The sequence below is a fragment of the Erpetoichthys calabaricus genome, chromosome 9 (assembly GCF_900747795.2).
Source record: "Erpetoichthys calabaricus chromosome 9, fErpCal1.3, whole genome shotgun sequence".
In the NCBI taxonomy this organism is placed as follows: domain Eukaryota; kingdom Metazoa; phylum Chordata; class Cladistia; order Polypteriformes; family Polypteridae; genus Erpetoichthys; species Erpetoichthys calabaricus.
The window spans coordinates 125,103,213-125,124,858 of NC_041402.2; the positions used below are offsets into that span (position 1 = coordinate 125,103,213).

Below are 21,646 nucleotides of genomic sequence, written 5' to 3' on the forward strand. Positions count from 1 at the left end.
CAATTAAGGTCAGTGTTCACGACTCCACCATAAGAAAGAGACTGGGCAAAAACGGCCTGCATGGCAGATTTCCAAGACGCAAACCACTGTTAAGCAAAAAGAACATTAGGGCTCGTCTCAATTTTTCTAAGAAACATCTCAATGATTGCCAAGACTTTTGGGAAAATACCTTGTGGACTGATGAGTCAAAAGTTGAACTTTTTGGAAGGCAAATGTCCCGTTACATCTGGCATAAAAGGAACACAGCATTTCAGAAAAAGAACATCATACCAACAGTAAAATATGGTGGTGGTAGTGTGATGGTCTGGGGTTGTTTTGCTGCTTCAGGACCTGGAAGGCTTGCTGTGATAGATGGAACCATGAATTCTACTGTCTACCAAAAAATCCTGAAGGAGAATGTCCGGCCATCTGTTCGTCAACTCAAGCTGAAGCGATCTTGGGTGCTGCAACAGGACAATGACCCAAAACACACCAGCAAATCCACCTCTGAATGGCTGAAGAAAAACAAAATGAAGACTTTGGAGTGGCCTAGTCAAAGTCCTGACCTGAATCCAATTGAGATGCTATGGCATGACCTTAAAAAGGCGGTTCATGCTAGAAAACCCTCAAATAAAGCTGAATTACAACAATTTTGCAAAGATGAGTGGGCCAAAATTCCTCCAGAGCGCTGTAAAAGACTCATTGCAAGTTATCGCAAACGCTTGATTGCAGTTATTGCTGCTAAGGGTGGCCCAACCAGTTATTAGGTTCAGGGGGCAATTACTTTTTCACACAGGGCCATGTAGGTTTGGATTTTTTTTTCTCCCTAAATAATAAAAACCACCATTTACAAACTGCATTTTGTGTTTACTTGTGTTATATTTGACTAATGGTTAAATGTGTTAGATGAACAGAAACATTTTGTGTGACAAACATGCAAAGAATAAGAAAATCAGGAAGGGGGCAAATAGTTTTTCACACCACTGTATATATATATATATCTAAATCCCTGCGAAGTACTGCTTTTAAATTTTTATTAAGAAGAAAACCTTTTTAAATTGAGGGAAAATATACGAATAATTTGTTAAGGATCTGTTTTTTTGTGAAGCCGCCTTAACACAGCTTTTCCGCTATTTTATAAACGAACGCCATATAAGGTCTTCCTTTTTCCTTGCTTCGCCAAGGAAGGAGCCTTTTTATTAAATCCAAGGGTTCTTCGCTTTTTTTTTTTTCTTTTTTTACGATTGTTATAGTTCTGTTTGTATACCACGTTGTCAGTTCAGCACTCCGGTTGTTGTAATATGACCAAGCTGTGCAAGCACACTCTTGAGAATGCAACGTATAGTTGTACAGGAGAAAAGCAATGTTGCCTGAAATCAATGGCAACCTTTTGTAGGTCTATGAACTTAATTTAAACTTTAGGTTTACACGGTGCATTCTTTCCGAAGTACCTGCACTCATGAATATGTCTGTATGCGTCAGTCGCTCAAATCCCCGCGCTTCGCACCGGTGAAGTACTGCTTTTAAATTTTTATTAAGAAGAAAAGAAAACCTTTTTAAATTGAGGGAAAATATACCAATAACAATTTGTTAAGGATCTGTTTTTTTGTGAAGCTGCCTTCACTCGAGTGATCACTTCGAGCTGACTTGCTGGCTAACCATAAGTGTTACCTGGTAGGTAACCACCCATACAATCAGATTGTGAATCAGACTACGAATGCCGTGAATGTAATTACCCCGATCTACATGCTGTCAAATAAACGAACCACACGCCGTGGCGCAATTTTAGGGGCTTCGCCTCTAGCGCTGACGTCCGAGGTTCGATTCCCATAAGAGAGTGAAGTGAGTGGGTGGTTACCTACCAGGTAATGCTTATGGTTGGCCAGCAAGTCAGCTAACATCAGCCATGGTGCCTTCATTTGTGAGAAGCAGATCATAGAATGGTTGAAAATAGTTTACTGTCAAATAATGCAGAGTACATGACACGTGTTTCCCCCTTATTCTTGGCTCATCAGGCGTACACACTCACTGCACTCGCTTACGGTAATCGAACCTCGGATGTCAGCGCTAGAGGGGCTTCGCAGCGGTGAAGTATTGCTTTTAAATTTTAATTAAGAAGAAAAGAAAACCTTTTTAAATTAAGTCTTAAAAAGAAGTGTAAAGATATTGACAGTAAGCTACGCAATCCCACCAAGACATGCAATCGTTTAAATCAAGGCGCGAGTCGAAAAACACCATCCCATAATATTAGTTAACGATTAACACATTTCTATATGTATTGTAAGCATACAATACAACTGATAATATGTTGCGCTTATTTATCTGGTGTACCGACATTTTTGCGCGTTTAACGGCTGAAATGTAACATGGTTTGTGCCCTTCAGAATGAAAACAGTTTGCATTTACCTTTTTAATAAAAGGCGAGCTTTTAAGCCTGAGAAATCACCCCGTAAATGCACACATTTAATTGCACATGTGTTAATATGTATGCTTACACAGTATTAAAAGACACTCAACAATTAACGTCATTTACCTTCGTTCCCACGTTTGACTCGTGCTGTAAATCTCTTCCTTGTTTTCAGTTCACATGATTACGTAGGAGGCGTGATGACGCGATACATGACTCCACCTCCTCCATTAAGAGTATATGGACAAAAAACAGGTTCCAGTTATGACCATTACGCGTAGAATTTCGAAATGAAACCTGCCTAACTTTTGTAAGTAAGCTGTAAGGAATGAGCCTGCCAAATTTCAGCCTTCTACCTACACTGGAAGTTGGACAATTAGTGATGAGTCAGTCAGTCAGTCAGTGAGGGCTTTGCCTTTTATTAGTATAGATAATTTAAAAGAGTGGGGAAAATTAATAGCAATACAAACCTCAGCTGATTTTACGATGAAAACCAATTACCATTCCTGAACTTTGCCAAAATAAATTTAAGTTTTTAACTAAGTATGCCATTATTTTATGCCATCATATTTTTCTCAGAAGCAATTGTTTTCAATTTATTGATTTCATTTTGTTTTTTTTGTTTTTTTGTATATTTCAGGTCTTGCAGTACTTGCAGATATGTTTCCTAAGATTATTTTACAGAAACTGTTAGATGAGTACCAGAAATGTACCCAAGATTCAAGGAAGGCCTGTCCACTTGAGACTAAACTTAAAATTGCTGAGGTGTTAATGAGATCCACCAGAGCGCTGGGTATGTTTCAGATATTTCTCTTTTATCCCTTTGTTTTACTTGGCAAAAGAGGCTGGGCATTATATATGATGTTGGTACTCCCTTTGTTTTGCAGTGCTATTAGCAGTATGAATTTGTCTTTAATACAATGTTGTTGTCCACTGCTTTCTCAATGCAGCATGTTGATGTGGTACTCTATGTGTTAATTATTTGTGCTAACACAATTTTGGGGCACCTTCTGTTTAAAACTAAGATATATTAACTGCAATTAAACAATATTGGGAAACACTTTGATTTTTCATCATGCTATATTATTAAAATTTGTGGTTAAAGCATACCTAGTCAAATTCAGCAGCTTTCCATTGGAATGTGTTCACTTTAAACAAATTCACTTCCAATGCTGTAGCTGTTATGCTCAAGAGGTGACTACTTAGTAAAAGGAAAATCTGCTGGGGTAGAATAAGAGCACCAGAAAGCCATGGAAGTAAATAATAGGTTTAATTAACAAGAATCTGCTTCTAGTTAAGTAACTGGTTGGAGTGAAATTGGTTGGAGTTTATGGCCATGACTTAGCTGGTCATCTGTTGGCTCACATCACATTTTTGTTTGGCTACCATTTAAGAAAAAAAATCAATTCATAGGACTGAGTTTTAAAAAAAAAACACAGAAATTAAAGTGAAGGGAAAAGAAGTCAATTAACAGCAGAAATTGATCACTGATGACGCAAGTGGCAGAAAGAAAAGCAATCATTCCACGTTAGCCCTCCAGTAGTGAAAGCACGTATGTCATATTTTTGAAAAGTATGTTAGCGATTGCAATGCAGTCTACCGGTTACACTGCAAGTAACATCAGTTGTGCTTATAGTTTAATTCTGGATTTATATGTAGACTAAGCAGTAACAAAGCATGATCAGTCATGTAAAATACTTTGAAAACAACACATCAAATTGTGTTTTACAAGAGATCTGAAATAACGGATTAATGTGAAACAGACAAGAAGCCCACAAAAAGTGGGAGAGTTTTGGAAAAGGAAAGCACGAGGATTGCCATTTGAAATAATTTGAATCAACTTGACTCGTTTCTCAAATATTACTCTGTAGTATTTTTTGTAGCTAGCTAATGATGCAAATATGAATCTTACGACAGCATAATGTTGCAAATCTAATAGAGTACTGATAAACTGGAATTTAAAATCATGTAATTTAAATATCCTGAATTATCTTGGAACTCACTAATTCAACATTAAAGCAAAAATAATGTTTTAATTTTTACTTTTATTATTAATTTTAAGCACTATTTTCATTTACTGGAGGAGGTATGTTATAGAATGAATTTTGAATGTACACACAGTAAAATAAATCAGGTAGTCTATGATGGTATCATCCTTAATAAAACCCTATGCCGAAATCCCCCCAAAATTATAAAATTTTTCCCCATTTGTTATTACACTTAGAGAATCCTCATGTCTATCACAAATTAATATTCAAGCCCTACACCATTTTAAAGCAGCTATTATTTATATTTATATTGTTTATATTCCACTACAAAAAAAAGTGTAATTAATAATTTAGGTATTGAAAAAGATTACTGTTTTTGCTGTGGTATCCAATAAGTATTGTGAAGTTTCACTGACATTAGCATTGAACATCAAAATTCTGATATGGTGACATCCTTATTCTATACAATTTTTATTTTGTTGAGCACAGCATGTTTTTTTTGGTCTTTATTACTTATAATCTATTGCTTTCAAAACTCTTGAGTATTCATTTATCTATTTTCTGTTAATTTTTTAATATTTCCTTCTGCAGAATATTGACTTCAATAATAAAATGATTTTTCATTAATTTGCAGTTTTATAAAAAGCATAAATAAAGAGTGTAATTGATTCAATTTAAGTCCTATGAAATGACACAAAAATGAAAAATGTTTTTGGTATTTGGCCCAGTGTTTTCTGAAGTTCTGCTTCAGCCAAGAATTTTCATTTCACTACTTCAGTAAATTGTTTGTTTATAAGAAGCATGAGTCTTTCTATTAGGAATACCTAAGAAAGGAAAGTACTTGACATTAGTTTAAACCTTTGTGGGGGTGGGAATTGCACTCTGGCTTTGCCATCCTCTTTTGTGTTCCTGGCTCAGAAACAACCTTTGAGTGGCTCACCGGTGAATATCTTTTCTTTATCCATTACTCAACCAAAGCCACTTTATCAATTGCAAAGGTCAAGGTGAGCACTATCCTGTGCTCACACACAATCTGTTAGTTTATAGTAAATAGGTGATTCCATACATGCATGAAAACTTGATAGATTGGAGCATTTTCACACCAAATTTAATTGATTTGGAAAGCTGTAGCAAACTGAATGTAGATGCAGTAGTTCTATTGTAAGGAATAAAACCAGAGTCCTTGCACAGTGAAATATCAGCTGTAGTGTTCAGCAAGTTGGTGAGAAGCAATTGCTTTACTGTGATTGTTAGTGTTTGTTCGCTTCCTTCCCATTGTCAAATTACACTTCTTATAAGAGCTAGTCATAAATCAATCTAAATTTGCATCAGAATTGCACAGTATTTGTCCTAGCTTAGGCTGAGCTTATTTATAAATATATAAATATATATATAAAGAATGGGCTGCACGGTGGCGCAGTGGGTAGCGCTGCTGCCTCGCAGTTGGGAGACCTGGGGACCCGGGTTCGCTTCCCGGGTCCTCCCTGCGTGGAGTTTGCATGTTCTCCCCGTGTCTGCGTGGGTTTCCTCCGGGCACTCCGGTTTCCTCCCACAGTCCAAAGACATGCAGGTTAGGTGGACTGGCGATTCTAAATTGGCCCTAGTGTGTGCTTGGTGTGTGGGTGTGTTTGTGTGTGTCCTGCGGTGGGTTGGCACCCTGCCCGGGATTGTTTCCTGCCTTGTGCCCTGTGTTGGCTGGGATTGGCTCCAGCAGACCCCCGTGACCCTGTGTTCGGATTCAGCGGGTTGGAAAATGGATGGATGGATGGATATATAAAGAATGGCAAACATATATAAATTGTAATATCTGTCCATTTCCACAATGTATTCTTTTATTGGTTAAAATTTGTATAGAAAATTCTTCTGTTTTGATGTTGCATTTTGTTTTTTGTACTTTTACTAAGAATAATCACTGTATAAAATTAAATATTAATTACATGTGTTGCAAGGTTTCTGAATGCTGATGATTAAGGTTATTTATACTTTAAGATGTACTCAAATGCTATTAATTGGCTTAGAAGTTGGCCATCTGCTACAACATAATTTAGCCAGAAAATAATTTTGAGTATCAACAGGAGCAAAGAACAAATTAAAATTAGCATTTAGATGTACATTGCAAGTTGCAGTAATACTAGTTAAGAAAAACATAAAGAAAAAATACTGCTTCAGTGTTAGTACAAGTATTTAGAGTAAAGTAACGAAACAGATGATAATATTATACTGTGATAACAGAAAAGAAAGAGCTCCATTTCTTTTGTTGAACTATAGTCAAAGAAAAAATATTACCCGATCATTTATTGTCACATTACTAAAATCAGATGCCACTGGCTGTGCATTGTTGACTTCTTGCATACTATGAGGGAAGCACTAAAGCTATAGTGGTATTGCTGTGTTAGAAAATGGGCAATGTATTCTGTTGTTATACTGTTTTTTTTAGGAAAGCCAACAAGTAAGAAACACAGGGTAGATGTATAAGGCTGTAAGGCGGTGGCCGAATAAATTAATTTTTCATATTTATTTTCATAACCTTTAACCAAAATTTATGTAAACCATTTTTAAAACATTACTTAATTAAATTTAAACATGCATTTTACAACTTTGTAAAAAAAAAGCTACAGTGCCAAATAAAGGGGTAATGCAATCTGTACGTTGCCATGCTCACTTGTCATGTTAAGCCTCATTTTAATACTTCACCATCTGTTTTGTGAACTTGTATTATTTTTATCACTCTTTTAAAAAATCTGAGAGCATATTGCATAATGGTAATTGTGTTATTTTCTGCATGTCTTATATTGATTAGTAATAAATTAAAAACAAATGTGATTTGTTAACATATATTTCTGCATTTTTATATCCTATGTAAAATACACATTCATTGATACAACTATTCTGAAAATTGTTATGCACATAAAAAAATCCATATAATAATAATAATAATAATTCTTTGCATTTATATAGCGCTTTTCTCACTACTCAAAGCGCTCAGCAATTGCAGGTTAAGGGCCTTGCTAAAGGGCCCAACAGAGCAGAGTCCCTATTGGCATTTACGGGGTTCGAAATGGCAACCTTCTGATTCTCAGTGCAGATCCCTAGCCTCAGAGCTCGGGTCATATGGGTGCTTGACAGATTCCATTTCATAAGATTCTGTTGAAAAACATTGCAGCATGTGTATTAAACATCAAATTGAGTAGAGTTGTCCAGTGAAGCTTACTGTATTTTGTAAGTATTACAAAGCATCATTTTCATCCTTTCCTCCTGTAACGTGCTCACTGGGAAAAATGCATATGCTTCGTATAAACAGCAGTCTGCTTTAAAAAGCTTAATGATGCGGCTTAACGGGTATTTTAATTAATACTAGGGGGCTTCGCTCGCCAACCCCCCGGCCTGTGCTATGTGCCAGCCACTTCGCGGCTCTGCCACTTGCGTATGTGGATTTCACTTTCACCAAACAACAAATCTTTTAATTTTCGCGGATATGCCTCTTCATTGGGAAGAAACACTACTTTTATTTTCCCTGATGGCAACACAAATTAGACGATCTACAAGTCTCCGACTTAAAATTTAAATCCGAACAATATATTCGATCTCTTTTCATTGTTCCGTTATTTCACCGAGTAATAATTTCCATTTGTTTGCGCTAATGCGATAATTTTTTTCAGACTTTCAAATTTTAGTACTTTTATTATCTCTATCCTGCTCTGCACGTGTATCACGCCAACGTTTTTTAATTCTTTACGATGTTCTACTTTGTCATCTACTCTTTGTCTTTTATTTCTGGCCCCAGGCATGGTTAAATCTCTTGGCACAAAGTCTCGTCTCGCGGGACATGAAAGCATCTCTCTGAAAAAGTCACGTCTCGTCCCAGGATTTTTTTTATTATAATAGAGAGATGTATATTTTGCATATTACAGTTAGTCTTCATAGTAAAGAATTGTACAGTTGTATATAATATGAACATTTCTGTAAAGCATGTGTATTGTAGTCTTGATATAAAACTTGTAATGTACAGAATATATATTTCAGTAAATGCCTATGTATACAAACGCAGAGCCATTGTGTAAATGGTGACCAAGCATGCCACTCTTTTCAATCTTCATGCAGTATTTTATAAACTATACAACAGAAGTCTGTAATGGTCTTGTAGTAGTACATGTAATCATGAAATCTTCTTGATATGCTCCTAAAGCCTTGATGTTCAGCAATATAAATCCATTCTAAGTTATTTATTCCAGAGCTTATAGTGTGGGTGGTTTGGTTTTTGATTATTTTTCATAGTCATCTGAAAGTTCAACTTTTGAAGCTGGGAGAATTTCAGATTTTTGGTCAGTCTTCCCATCAGACTATGTCAAGTGAGGTTTTGAGAAGGCAGTTCAGCTCAGTCCTAGTAACCGTATACTAGACAGTATCTAATTATGAAAAGATGGAAGTTATTTTTTCCGTGTATAGTCATATTTATTTGGGGAAGGCCCAGGAGCATGTCTTCAGTTCAGTATCAACTCCCTAAATATTTGGCACTATGTATGTCCATGTCCAAGACATACTGGCCCATCATTGCTGTTAAATCTTTGAAATAACAGTAAAGGGATTATTTGGTTTGGACAAAGACTTGCACAGTTAGGAAGATCTTTGATGATGTAGTGTCAGGATGAATTGAAATAAAGAATTGCTTCGAAACACCTCTGAACATAGACGTTAGAAAAACAGTTTCTGGAAGCAAATGAAAGATCATGAATTGCTACTCACCCAAAATATAAGCAAAAACATGGTCCTTGAATGTATTTCACCTCTTTGTTTTTTTTTTCATATTAATGGATGCGAAGTAAATTTTATATTGATCTAAACTGACCCAATGTGAGTGAGTGTGTCCTTTCATGAACAAGTGTCCCCATTTCAGGATTGGTTTCTGCATTTTGCCCAATGCTACCCAAATAGGCTGCCTGCCACACTAACAGCATTGGATTAACTGGGTTCAGTAAATGGATGGAAATTCAGAATTTATGAGTGAAATTTGACAAAGCCTTATTCACAGCGAATTAGCTGTGTTCTTGTTCACTCTTGTTCGTCAAATTATTTGCCAATAATTCGGCCGGTTTAGGAGAACTTTTTTTTCCCCAGCACCTCATAATGCTTTGCGAGGCCTGCACCAGTGCGAGGGGCAGTTCATCACCTGCTGAGGACCATACGCTGGCAGCGCTGGAGGAGCAGCTGCACATTCCTCTTATAGCTGCCTCTGTTGACCTGGGGTGTGCAGGGCTCCCACAGAGCTCAGTGCTAGGCATTTACCTGTCCTGGCAGGCAATAGCCAGCAACAGACACAGATTCATGATATGCTGCTGTGTGTTGTCGCTACCAAGGCAGCCTGGGTGGTGCCGCACACATTGCATGTTGCCTGTATGGGCCAGAGGATCAGGCCACTGTGGTCTGCAACCTCTGCCAGTGGAATAATAATAATAATAATAACTTTATTTATATAGCCTCTAATCATAAATTTACATGCAACTAACGATGCTTTCCACAGATAATCAACAAAAACAAAGATATACCACATTTACTTGGATTATTATCATTAATTAATACTATGATAATTTCTAGTAAATGTAAAGTATTCTAAATACAAAACCAACCAGGTATTGTTAAGCAAAATTCATCCACTAAAGTGCAAAACAAACCTTCACTCTTATCAGAAAACGTTTTTCTAATTAAAACATTTATACATTAAGGCAGTCAATAGAACAACCAGATCTAATTAATACATATAAGAATAAATATATACAGTATACATCTGCATTTTACCTAGGCATATGTACCGTACATAGCAACCCATTGAGTAGAAACAGTTTGATGTTATTAAAGTTAATGAAAAGTTAAAAAAGCAAATAAAACAGTACATAATATTGATTTAAGGTATAGAGGAAGTTCTTGATTCCTGAATATGATTGTTTGACTAGCTGACACAGGAGAGGAAAATAAAAAACTCCTATTACAGGCCATAGGAAAAAAACAAACCTCTGGAGAGGCACAGTTGGTTAAAAACAAATGAGCAAATCAAATAATTAGGTCTGATGGTAATCAGTTCCTGCATCATGAAAGTCAGAATGGGAAATAACATAAAAAAGCAATGGATTAATGCTGGGTACATGTTAATGCATCAAGGAGCTAAACTTATAATCAGATCACTATACTGAATTAAGATATAACTAGACATTAAGCCCGTTACAATAAAGGGCGCTAGAACTGTAGTGCATAAACATTAGTAGGAACAGTCTATATTAAATGGCAAGGGACCTTAACCTCATTCTGTTTCTTGTCTGAAGAAGATATTTAGCAAATATTTTCTTTTTTTTTTACCTCATGAAATTTTTCTGTAAAACGCCTGTAATTTTCTTTGACAGTAATACTGGCTTTGATGTCCGTAATATGCGTTTAATTTTCTGTCACAACAGTGGGCAATCAGCAGATTCTCCCCAGCAACTGATGTAATGTGTGCCTGATTATTGTATGTGTGGCGTCTTCCCAGCAACGGATTTTATGTGCGCGAAAATAAATCCAATTTTAAAAGTCATCATATTGTAATATCATGAAAATTCGTATATTTAGTAAAACCCCTTCAACGACTGACACTTTACACTTTACCGGGCCAAGCTTCTTAATCGCAAATCTGACATCCTTGGAGTGAACACTTGCGCAACAACAAACACTAATCCCACCTCTTTGGGGAAGCTGGTCTCTGCGTCTCAGTACCCAATTGGATTTTTCGTCTTTTATGTTGTAGGTCTTACCTAATTTACCGAAATCCGATTGGATTGGCTGCACGATATTTTATAGGTCCCGCCCTCTCTGTCTTGTGTGACGCATCAGGCCGCCTTTGAAGCATCGCACCGTGCCCTGTGCATGCGCACTTCACCAGAAGACACACACACACGGACACTGGATGCACACAGGGGTTTTATTAAAGAGGATTACTGGAAAGCCATTTTTTAAAAAAAAAGGTTTTTAGAAGGTTTTTGAAATGTTCCACAGATTTAGCCGGGCATATTTCTGTTGGTAAATTATTCCAATTTTTAGGTGCATAAGAACAGAAAGCTGCCTCACCAGTTCTTTTATGCTTTGATCGAGGACTAATGAGCAAACCAGAATTCGCAAATCTAGAAATGTGATTTGGTGTATAAGGAAACAGTTATTCTGAAATGTAGGTAGGGGTAAGATTATTTAAAACCTTATATACAAGTAGAAGTGGCAGCCAATGTAAAGATTTTAGTATTGGGGATATATGCGCGTATTTTTTCTTTTGGTTAAAATTCTTGCTGCTGCATTCTGGACATGCTGTAGCTGATTTACATCCTTTTTAGGTAGTCTTGATAGAAGAGCATTGCAGTAATCCAGTTGGCTAAATACATACACACTAATTTTTCGGCATCTTTAAATATTATAAGAGGTCTCTCTCTTGCAGTGTTCCTTAGATGGGCGAAAGTAGTCCAGGTAATATTATTAATATGTGACCTGAAACTAAGGTCAGTCAATAATAATACCTAAATTCTTAACCTCTGGATTGATTTCCAATTCTAGATGATTAGTTTTGCTCTAAACCCTTTATTCCAGTGCTTTACTAGTATAACAGGATGGATGAATATGAATTTCCTTGTTTAACACTAGAATTACCAGAGCCTACAAAAAAACTCGTAGATCCGTCCCACCTTAAATCGCTTCACACCTCTCCATCTGCGTCTTTTGTCCTGAAAATGTGTCGATAAGCAGCAAGCAGCCTATTATCACATCCCCCCACCGCTGCACAGTTTTCTCAGCTCAAGTCTGTTTACCTGCGTGTCAGTTGCTTAGAGTTGTATAGAGTGAGAAGTCAAGCAAAATGATACCTTTTATAAATACTATATGGTTATTTGGAACACATGCATTTCATGTGTGTTCAGTGTCTACAACAATCTATATAAACACATCGTTAAAACAGAAACGTTTTTCATGTTTTAGTAATAATTGACAGAATGTAGACATGACGTGTTTAATGTGTGAAGCCTGAAGTCCAAATATCAAATAAACAATTTTCACAAAAGGTACAAATATAACAGAACAAGTGCACTTCTATTCAAGAATATAACTGCAGAAAAAGAACCCACGTTAGGGTGCAACATTCACACCCCTTTGATACGATCGCTTCGGTTGCGCAACGGTAACAACTGTTGATTGGTAATCCAAACTTCACGGGTTCGACTCCGTTTTGAGAAGTGAGCTGCTCTTATTCTTACTATCTTAGAATAAAAACATACATTTGATTTGAGTCTGTAACTGTCTGTGTAAATTTATGATACTTGTAAAGGTTGGCTTTGTTTTTTTATTTATTCAGTTTTATTCTCTCAGTTGTGTTCACGATCCCATCCCCCCACCCCCTCCCCATCTGACACTGCTGTTTCCACATAATGACGCCCTATAACAGAGGTGAACTCAGATGATGACGAGGGTTCTACATCGGAGAAAGAATGCACGTTGCACTTTTGCCGTCGCTGTACTTTGTATATGTACACGGGAAGCTCTGCAGTCTACTTGTGACTTTTCGCTGTAGGAAGTAAGTAAATAAATTACGATAACATTCGATCTGACTCTTATATACAAAGTATAGTGACGGCAGTTTCCACCTGCAGCTATAGACTCTTCAGTACGCAAGCGACTCTCCACGCTAGTGTTTAGATTTGGACGGTGTATGTGTCCAAAAAAGAAGCCTGAGTGCATTCTCGTACAATTGCTTGCGAACTGAAGTGTCAGAGTGCACTTTTTGTGGCATTACACATGTATTTTTTGAGCATGCCCGTGTCGATCAAACACAGGAAGCTCTGCAGTCTACTTGTGACTTTACGCTGTAGGAAGTAAGTAAATAAATCAAAGTAAACAACATTCGATCTGGCTTTTATGTAAGTAACATATAAATGTTAATGTTTTGGGAACTAGCACCATCCAGACCTAAACACTAGCATGGAGAGTCGCTCGCACACTGAAGAGTCTATAGCTGAAGGTGGAAGCTGCCGTCGCTGTACTTTGTATATAAGAACCAGATCGAATGTTATTTACCTATTTATCATGATTTATTTACTTATTTTCTTACAGCGTAAAGTCACAAGTAGACTGCAAAGCTTCCCGTGTACATATACAAAGTACAGTGACAGCAAAAGTGCGACGTGCATTCTATCTGCGATGTAGAACCGTTGTCATCATCTGAGTTCACCTCTGTTATAGCACATCTTTATGTGAAAACAGCAGTGTCAGATCGGGGGGTGGGATCGTGAACGCGACTGAGAGAATAAAACTGAATAAAAAAAAAAACCAAAGCTAACCTTGACAAGTATCATAAATTTGCACCGGGTGTTACAGACTCAAATCAAATGTATGTTTTTATACAAAAATAGTAAGAATAAGAGCAGCTCACTTCTCAAAACTGACTCATCCGGGGTCGAACCCGTGAAATTTGGATTACCAATCAACAGTTGATACCGGTGCGCCACCGAAGCGATCGTATCAAAGGGGTGTGAATGTTGCATCCTAACGCGGGTTCTTTTTCTGCAGTTATTCTTGAATAGAAGCACATTTGTTCTGTTATATTTGAATCTTTTGTGAAAATGTATATTTGATATTTGGACTTCAGGCTTCACACATTAAACACATGAAATACATGTGTTCCAAATAACAATATAGTATTTATAAACGATATCATTTTGCTTGACTTCTCACTCTATACAACTCTAAGCAACTGAGACGCCGGTAAACAGACTTGAGTTGAGAAAACTGTGCGGTGGTGGGGGATGTGATGATAGGCTGCTTGCTGCTGATTGACACATTTACAGGACAAAAGACGGTGATGGAGAGGTGCGAAGTGGTTTAAGGTGGGATGGATCTACGAGTGTTTTTGTAGGCTTTGTTAATCATAGTGTTAATTTAAGGAAATTCATATTCATCCTTCCTGTTATACTAGTAAAGCACTGGAACAAAGGGTTTAGAGCCTCTGGGTCATCAGGCGCAATGGATAAATAGGGTTGTGTGTCATCAACATAGCTAGAGCAAATAGGTAGAGCATCAGCATAGCAGAAGGTTCTCAGTATCAGTATCCGGGCAGTGGACGGGCAGACCTCCACTGGTTCATCAGTCATACAAAGCCAAAATACAAATACTAAACGGGCACCTGGCAAAATTGTTGGCACTGCAGCTCCTGCCCATTTAACTGGTGGACATGGCCCCCTTCTGCCAGCTGATGAGTTATGGCATCCCCACCTATCAGATACCCAACTGCCATTATTTTGCCAGAAAGGCTGTTCCCGCATATGGCACAGAATGTAGGTCAGTCACTTGACCACGCTATGGGCAGAAGGGTCTACTCGTACCACTGACACATGGACAAGTAGGCACAGGCAGAGATGGTACATACCATTTACTGTCCATTAGATCATTCTCCTTGGGGCTGAGGAGGGTGTCTTTAGGGGGCACCATTAGACTTGGTGATATCACCCCTAGATAATCAAGGGGAGACCAGACCCATTCCCCTCCTCTGCCACTTCCATCTTCTCCTACTGCATAGCTGCCTCCAACATAGATACAAGCTGCACTGAGCCATTCAGCAATGCCCCCACAGCCATGCTATGGTGCTGCACAGTTGGTGCCAGGCTGTGCTGGAGCTGGTGTATCTGGGTGAGAGGAGCCAGACTGGGTCTGTGATCCTGGCTGCCTTCCAGGATCTGGTCCTGAGGTGGATGACCCCCTCGGGAGCTCCAGAGGGACAGTCTGGTGTCAGACAATGACACCAACCTCCTGGCCGCCCTGCAACTCGGCAAATTGACCCACTTGCCATGTTTTGTTCATGTGCTCAACCTTGTGGTGCAGTGGTTCCTCTGAACCTTCGAACACCTGGGCTTGGGCAAGTTTCTACAGCCATTTTTACCACACCCCTACTGCCAGCAAGTTGCTTGCAAAAATGCATCAGCAGCACCAGCAGCCCCCCCAACCCCTTTAGGAGGAGGAGAAGGAGGACAAGTCCAGTAGGGAACCCGGCAAGGCAGAGGCACCCCAGGAGGAAGAAGAAGAGGAGGAGGCAGCATGGGGTTTACAGCAGAAGGATGAGCAGGCACAGAGGGAGGTGCCTGTTGTCGGGGGTAGGGGGACACTGAGCAGCAGGAAGAGGAAGAAAATATTCAGGAAGTGGTGGGCAGGAGGCACCTCTACAACATGGGAGCTCATATGCTGAAATGCCTTAGGAGGGACCCCCGGATTAAATCTATAAAACAAAGGGATGATTACTGGGAGGCCACCCTACTAGACCCCTGGTACAAAGCCAAGATGGGGGGAGGTTATAGTGCCCACCTCCATTTTGTCCTTACCAGCAAGCTGCTTAAGGTGTACCCCCAACCTCACCTCCCCGCTACCTGTCCACATGTCCATCAGAGGGCTGTCAGTAGCAGCAGCAGCCGTGGTTGTGACAATCTGATGGATGTGTGGAGAGACTTTTTCCAGCCTCAATGACCCAGTCTGACACAGGTTGGCAATAGCAACAGTCACCGCCAGTGGCTGGACCACAAGGTGAGGGACTACCTGTGGTACAAATGATTCTGTACTCACTGATGACCACATGGAGTTTTAGGTGATTTAAGTCGGGAGCTTGCTCAGTATATGCTGGAAGTGCTGTGCTGCCCAGCTTCCAGCTAAATGTCTGAGCAGGCTTTAAGTGCTGCAGGAGGGGTGCTTACAGTTAAGAGGACCTGGTTGCCCACAGATTGTGTGGACAGACTGACCTTTATAAAAATGAATGAGTCCTGGAACAGCAGTGATTTCCAACCCACTTCTGCTTATTCCAGGGCCTAGGTGGGTTCCTTATCTATCACTCCCTATGGCTCTCCTTCTGGTTTTTTGTAAATCTTACTTACACCAGGCTTGTAGGGTCCATACCTCCATTAATTCATGCTACCTGCTCCTGTTGCCACTATCTACAATGAATGTTACTGTTCTGATATTTAATTCAATTGATTTTATCTCAGGGAGGCATGGTGGTGCAGTAGTTTGCACTGCTGTCTCACAGCTCAGGTCACCTTTTTAGCCAAAATAATTGGTCCAGCATAGTTGGGAGATGCTTCCCTAGGCCTTTGGGACACTTAAAAAAACCCAGTGAGATTGGACTAAAAAAGTATTCTCTTTGGTGATCGTTTCTTTGAATTTCCTGGTTTGAAAGATCTCATTATTTCTGACATTAGACTCTGAATCTTCATTTTCTCTTTGTTTTCATGAAACATAGGACTTCTTTCTGGTTATGAAGTTTGCCACATCTCTCGTTACGTTCTTTCTTCTTTGATCTCACAGGTCACGCAGTGGTTGGCATTATGAAGAGTTAGTGTTACTAGTCTACTGGCTGACACACTGCAGATTTAAACACTGGGAGAATCTCAGGTTAGCAGATGCAGATGGCATGAAAACCAAATGTGCTAAGGCAGCTGGTGAATTACTATAACATCAGTATTCATACCAGTTTTTTTTTTTTTTTTTTTTTAATTTTTCCTAAAAACAAATACTATAAAATGTAAAGCCATGAAGGCATATTAATACTCTGTGTAGTAGGTAAACTGAATTTAAGGAGCTTAACAGATAAGTATGTAATGCAGGTTCTCAAAAGTTTATTTTTATGAAATATATACAGTATAAATAATGAGTTATCTCTGCTTGTCGCCAAATGTGCTGTTTGATCTTCAAGTTCCACATCAGTATTTGAGAAGGAGGCATTTGCTCTATGCATGCATAATTAGCCACGTGAAGAGTGAAAACACACCGAAAAGGAGCCTGATGCGCTACCCCCCCAAACACAGGAGACTCTATGAAATAATAATAACGAAAGATGTATTACTATTTACAAGACATTTCTATCTTTTAATAGAAGAAAAAAGTGCAAAGCATCAGCACAGTTTGGAGAGCCTTCAGTGTGACTTCAAAAATACGAGCCAACAGCTTCAAATCATGACATGCCACTTTGTATTTTCTGCCTTTAAAAGATTTACATATTTTTTCTGACTTTTGACTATAATTTCGGCATTTCCCCTTTGTTTTGAAGAAATATAATTCCATGTCTCTGAGTGTGTTCTTTCTTTTTTGATCTAACAAAGTCACGGTGGTGTAGTGGTTGGCACTGCTGCTGCATAGCTCGGGTCACCTTTTTGGCTGCAGTAATCAATCTAGTATAGTTGGCAGATGTTTCCTTAGCCCTCAGGGCACTTTAAAGATGATTGCACCACTATAATCCAGCCAAATCTAGTTCAGTTAGTCCTCTACTGACTTTGATGCATTTCACAGAGTTTGGCGATATTCACTAACACTTCCGCAATTTCTCCAAACTCAAGGCAAAGCAAACACTGTGGAGTTTGCTCATGACTAGATTTTACATAGCATGAGATCTTCACTGTTTATCATAGTATCTTAATTATAGTAAACTTTTTATTACCCTCAACTACTACAGTGGTGATGTTAATCATGTGTTAACATAAAATACAGTAGTCATATGAACAATTATGGTTTTTGTAAAGTTCTGCTGTTATATGAGATGGCTGTACACAATTTTCTTGGAATTGGTAAAACTAGGTTTTCAAAAGAAACATTATTTGAATTGTGTTTTAATCGCACCCAACTCTTGAGCACTGTTTTGCTTAAAAATTCACATCCAGAACTAATGCATTATACTGTAGTATGTGATGCTACTTTATGATTCAATTCTTTAATTTTTTATGAATTAATTTAACTTTTATTTTATGTTCTTTGTGTCTCTTTGGTTATCATAGTATCTTAATTATAGTAAACTTTTTATTACCCTCAACTACTACAGTGGTGATGTTAATCATGTGTTAACATAAAATACAGTAGTCATATGAACAATTATGGTTTTTGTAAAGTTCTGCTGTTATATGAGATGGCTGTACACAATTTTCTTGGAATTGGTAAAACTAGGTTTTCAAAAGAAACATTATTTGAATTGTGTTTTAATCGCACCCAACTCTTGAGCACTGTTTTGCTTAAAAATTCACATCCAGAACTAATGCATTATACTGTAGTATGTGATGCTACTTTATGATTCAATTCTTTAATTTTTTATGAATTAATTTAACTTTTATTTTATGTTCTTTGTGTCTCTTTGGGGGTTTTGTAATATGGAGAATGCATATTTGGCTGGTGCTACAGTTTTAGGCTTGGCTTGGGTTCTCTTGCTAGCCACATTGCTATACAGAACTAACAAAGGCCATGATCCGTGATATCGCTATAGTGAGGGTTTATTCATAACATCACTTACTTCCTGCACTCACCATACTTACTCATACTCAGGAGAAAGGTTTCTTAAACTTGGGTTGCCACTGCTGGATTGCGAGTCACTGTATCTAATGTGAATGGGTCCTGGTAGGTCGGTGTGGGTTGATTGAGCAATTAACATTGCTCTGATGATCTTCCTCGATCCGCAGACTCTGCCAATAATCAAGTATTCTCCAATGGGGTACCAGCAATGACTTTTCAAGGGGACACCCCTAAAAGGTCTGATGATCAGCGGTGAATCTCCAAGGTGGACTCCCTCAAAATGTTCAGACAATTGTCAAGGACACTAGGAAGGAAGATAAGATAAATAGTATCAAAATGGAAAATTAATGAACTTTTGACATGTTAAGAACCAGTTGATTCAATGCTAACTGTGGGTGTTTATGAGTAACTTTATTGCAGAAGTGAAAAATGCCTGGTGGGTTACACATTATTTCTTTCTTATGAAATTGGAAGTTACACAATTCACTTTATTTACTTGGTAAAATCACTGTTTCATGCTTTGTAAAACTCTACATTTTATATTTGTTACCAATAACATCATATTGAAGTCTCTCCCAAACAGGATTAGTCCATTGAATCATTTTTATTATTCTACATTTCCATTTCTTTGTACAACTGTGAATGAAAGTGTAATTTATTTGTAGACAAGCAGTAGCAAGTCCTCTGACGTGAAAGGATTATTAGGAAAATGTGTTTGTTTATTTGGTTCACTTTCGTCTGTCTATTGAGAACATCAGTAGATGTTGAAAATATGTTGAAATATATATAGCCTTTTTATAAAGAAATACTATGTTCTATTGCAAACTGGAAACATTGATAGACAACACTTCTAAAGGTGCTTTTGTTATAAATCACTGAATATAAATAGCAATAATATCTGAAAATAAGCATTGAAAGGACAGAAGTGGCAATAACTTTACTGTTTAAAGTATTGAAGTTGCAACCTTTCTATGTTAGGATAAAACTGGGTGATTAAAAACAGGTTTCAGGAATGGGCAGATCAGATGTGATCCTTCCACCATCCTGCAGTTTAAGAAATACTCAAGAATATTTTAATGCATAACCAGGTTGTCTTTTTTCTTATGTAAACATGCGTTAATATGCCAAAGTAAATATGCCCTTGTCAGTAATTTTTCTTGCTTTAAATCATTTTGAGGGCAGTAGCTTATATAATCTCGTTTATTGAAATTTGGAATTATAATCACATAAAAAATAGTTTTATTGGATCTCTCAAAATACTTGAAGTTATAAATACTGAATATGCATTTTTTAAAAACTCGGTTTATTATGAAACATTGTATTCATTGTTAATGTTGTTTTTGAATTTCCCATTTTTCCTAGTGATATGAAGTTTGTTTTAAGCTGCACTTTATAATACTCTGTTACAGACGATTTCCCCTTAGTTTGAAGTGTATTACATTACTCATTTGAAGACTCAGACTTCTGTGCGCATAACCTCTTAGTCAGCAATGTAAACAAATTAAAAAAGTAGTGTTTTTACTTTGTGATTAAGAGTTTGGTCACACATTCAATGTATGATACAATTTCCTTTACTGAAAGAAATATTGCTTTTAGTGCAGAGGAGATTACACATTTATTTGAGTACAGATTGGCACTGTTGATTCAACATTATATTTCTATATTGTATGTTTTATCATTTTTGATGAAAGAGTGACATCATATTTAAATAAATGTGCCTTTGCATATATTTGGTTTGTAAGCATTATTTGAAATTTATATCATGAGTATGAAAATGTGCAAATTACATATGCAGACAGAAATTCTATACTGTTTTTAAATTTAAAGGAACATGTAAAATACTAATATTTCTATAATGTATGATCTAAGCTAGTCCTTCATGGTTTGCTGTAATACACATTGTAGAAGAAAAAGAGAGCCACATTAGACATTTATCAAATGGGACTTCTTTTATTACAGTACATTGATGGATTCAAGGCCTTAAGTCTTGAATATACTTGTGAGTTTTGAGTTGTCAACATAGAAAGGGCCCCCCAAATATATATATACAGTCATGGCCGAAATTATCGGCACCTCTAGAATTTTCCTTGAAAATGCACCATTTCTCCCAGAAAATTGTTGCAATTACAAATGTTTTGGTATACAGTAATCCCTCCTCCATCGCGGGGGTTGCGTTCCAGAGCCACCCGCGAAATAAGAAAATCCGCGAAGTAGAAACCATATATTTATATGGTTATTTTTATATTGTCATGCTTGGGTCACAGATTTGCGCAGAAACACAGGAGGTTGTAGAGAGATAGGAACGTTATTCAAACATTGCAAACAAACATTTGTCTCTTTTTCAAAAGTTTAAACTGTGCTCCATGACAAGACAGAGATGACAGTTCAGTCTCACAATTAAAAGAATGCAAACATATCTTCCTCTTCAAAGGAGCAAATAAATCAATAGGGCTGTTTGCTTTTAAGTATGCGAAGCACCGCGGCACAAAGCTGTTGAAGGCGGCAGCTCACACCCCCTCTGTCAGGAGCAGAGAGAGACAGATAAAAAAATCAATACGTGCCCTTTGAGCTTTTAAGTATGCGAAGCACCGTGCAGCATACTTAAAAGCTGCACACAGAAGGTAGCAACGTGAAGATAATCTTTCAACATTTTTAGACGAGCGTCCGTATCGTCTAGGTGTGCGAACAGCCCCCCTGCTCACACCCCCTACGTCAGGATCACAGATAGTCAGCGCAAGAGAGAGAGAAAGAAAAGTAAGCTGGGTAGCTACTCAGCCATCTGCCAATAGCGTCCCTTGTATGAAATCAACTGGGCAAACCAACTGAGGAAGCATGTACCAGAAATTAAAAGACCCACTGTCCTCAGAAACCCGCGAAGCAGCGAAAAATCCGCGATATATATTTAAATATGCTTACATATAAAATCCGCGATGGAGTGAAGCCGCGAAGGGCGAAGCGCGAT

At 37.9% G+C, this 21,646-nt stretch overlaps 1 protein-coding gene across 1 annotated transcript in view; it reads left to right on the plus strand.

Annotated features, from left to right (window-relative positions):
• tango6 (transport and golgi organization 6 homolog (Drosophila)) overlaps positions 1 to 21,646 on the plus strand; it is a 215,056-nt gene that overhangs the window by 133,649 nt on the left and 59,761 nt on the right. Inside the window, exon 15 of the mRNA XM_051931454.1 lies at positions 3,027 to 3,179. Within this exon, the coding sequence (XP_051787414.1) occupies positions 3,027 to 3,179 (153 nt within the window). The remainder of the gene's footprint in view (positions 1 to 3,026; positions 3,180 to 21,646) is intronic.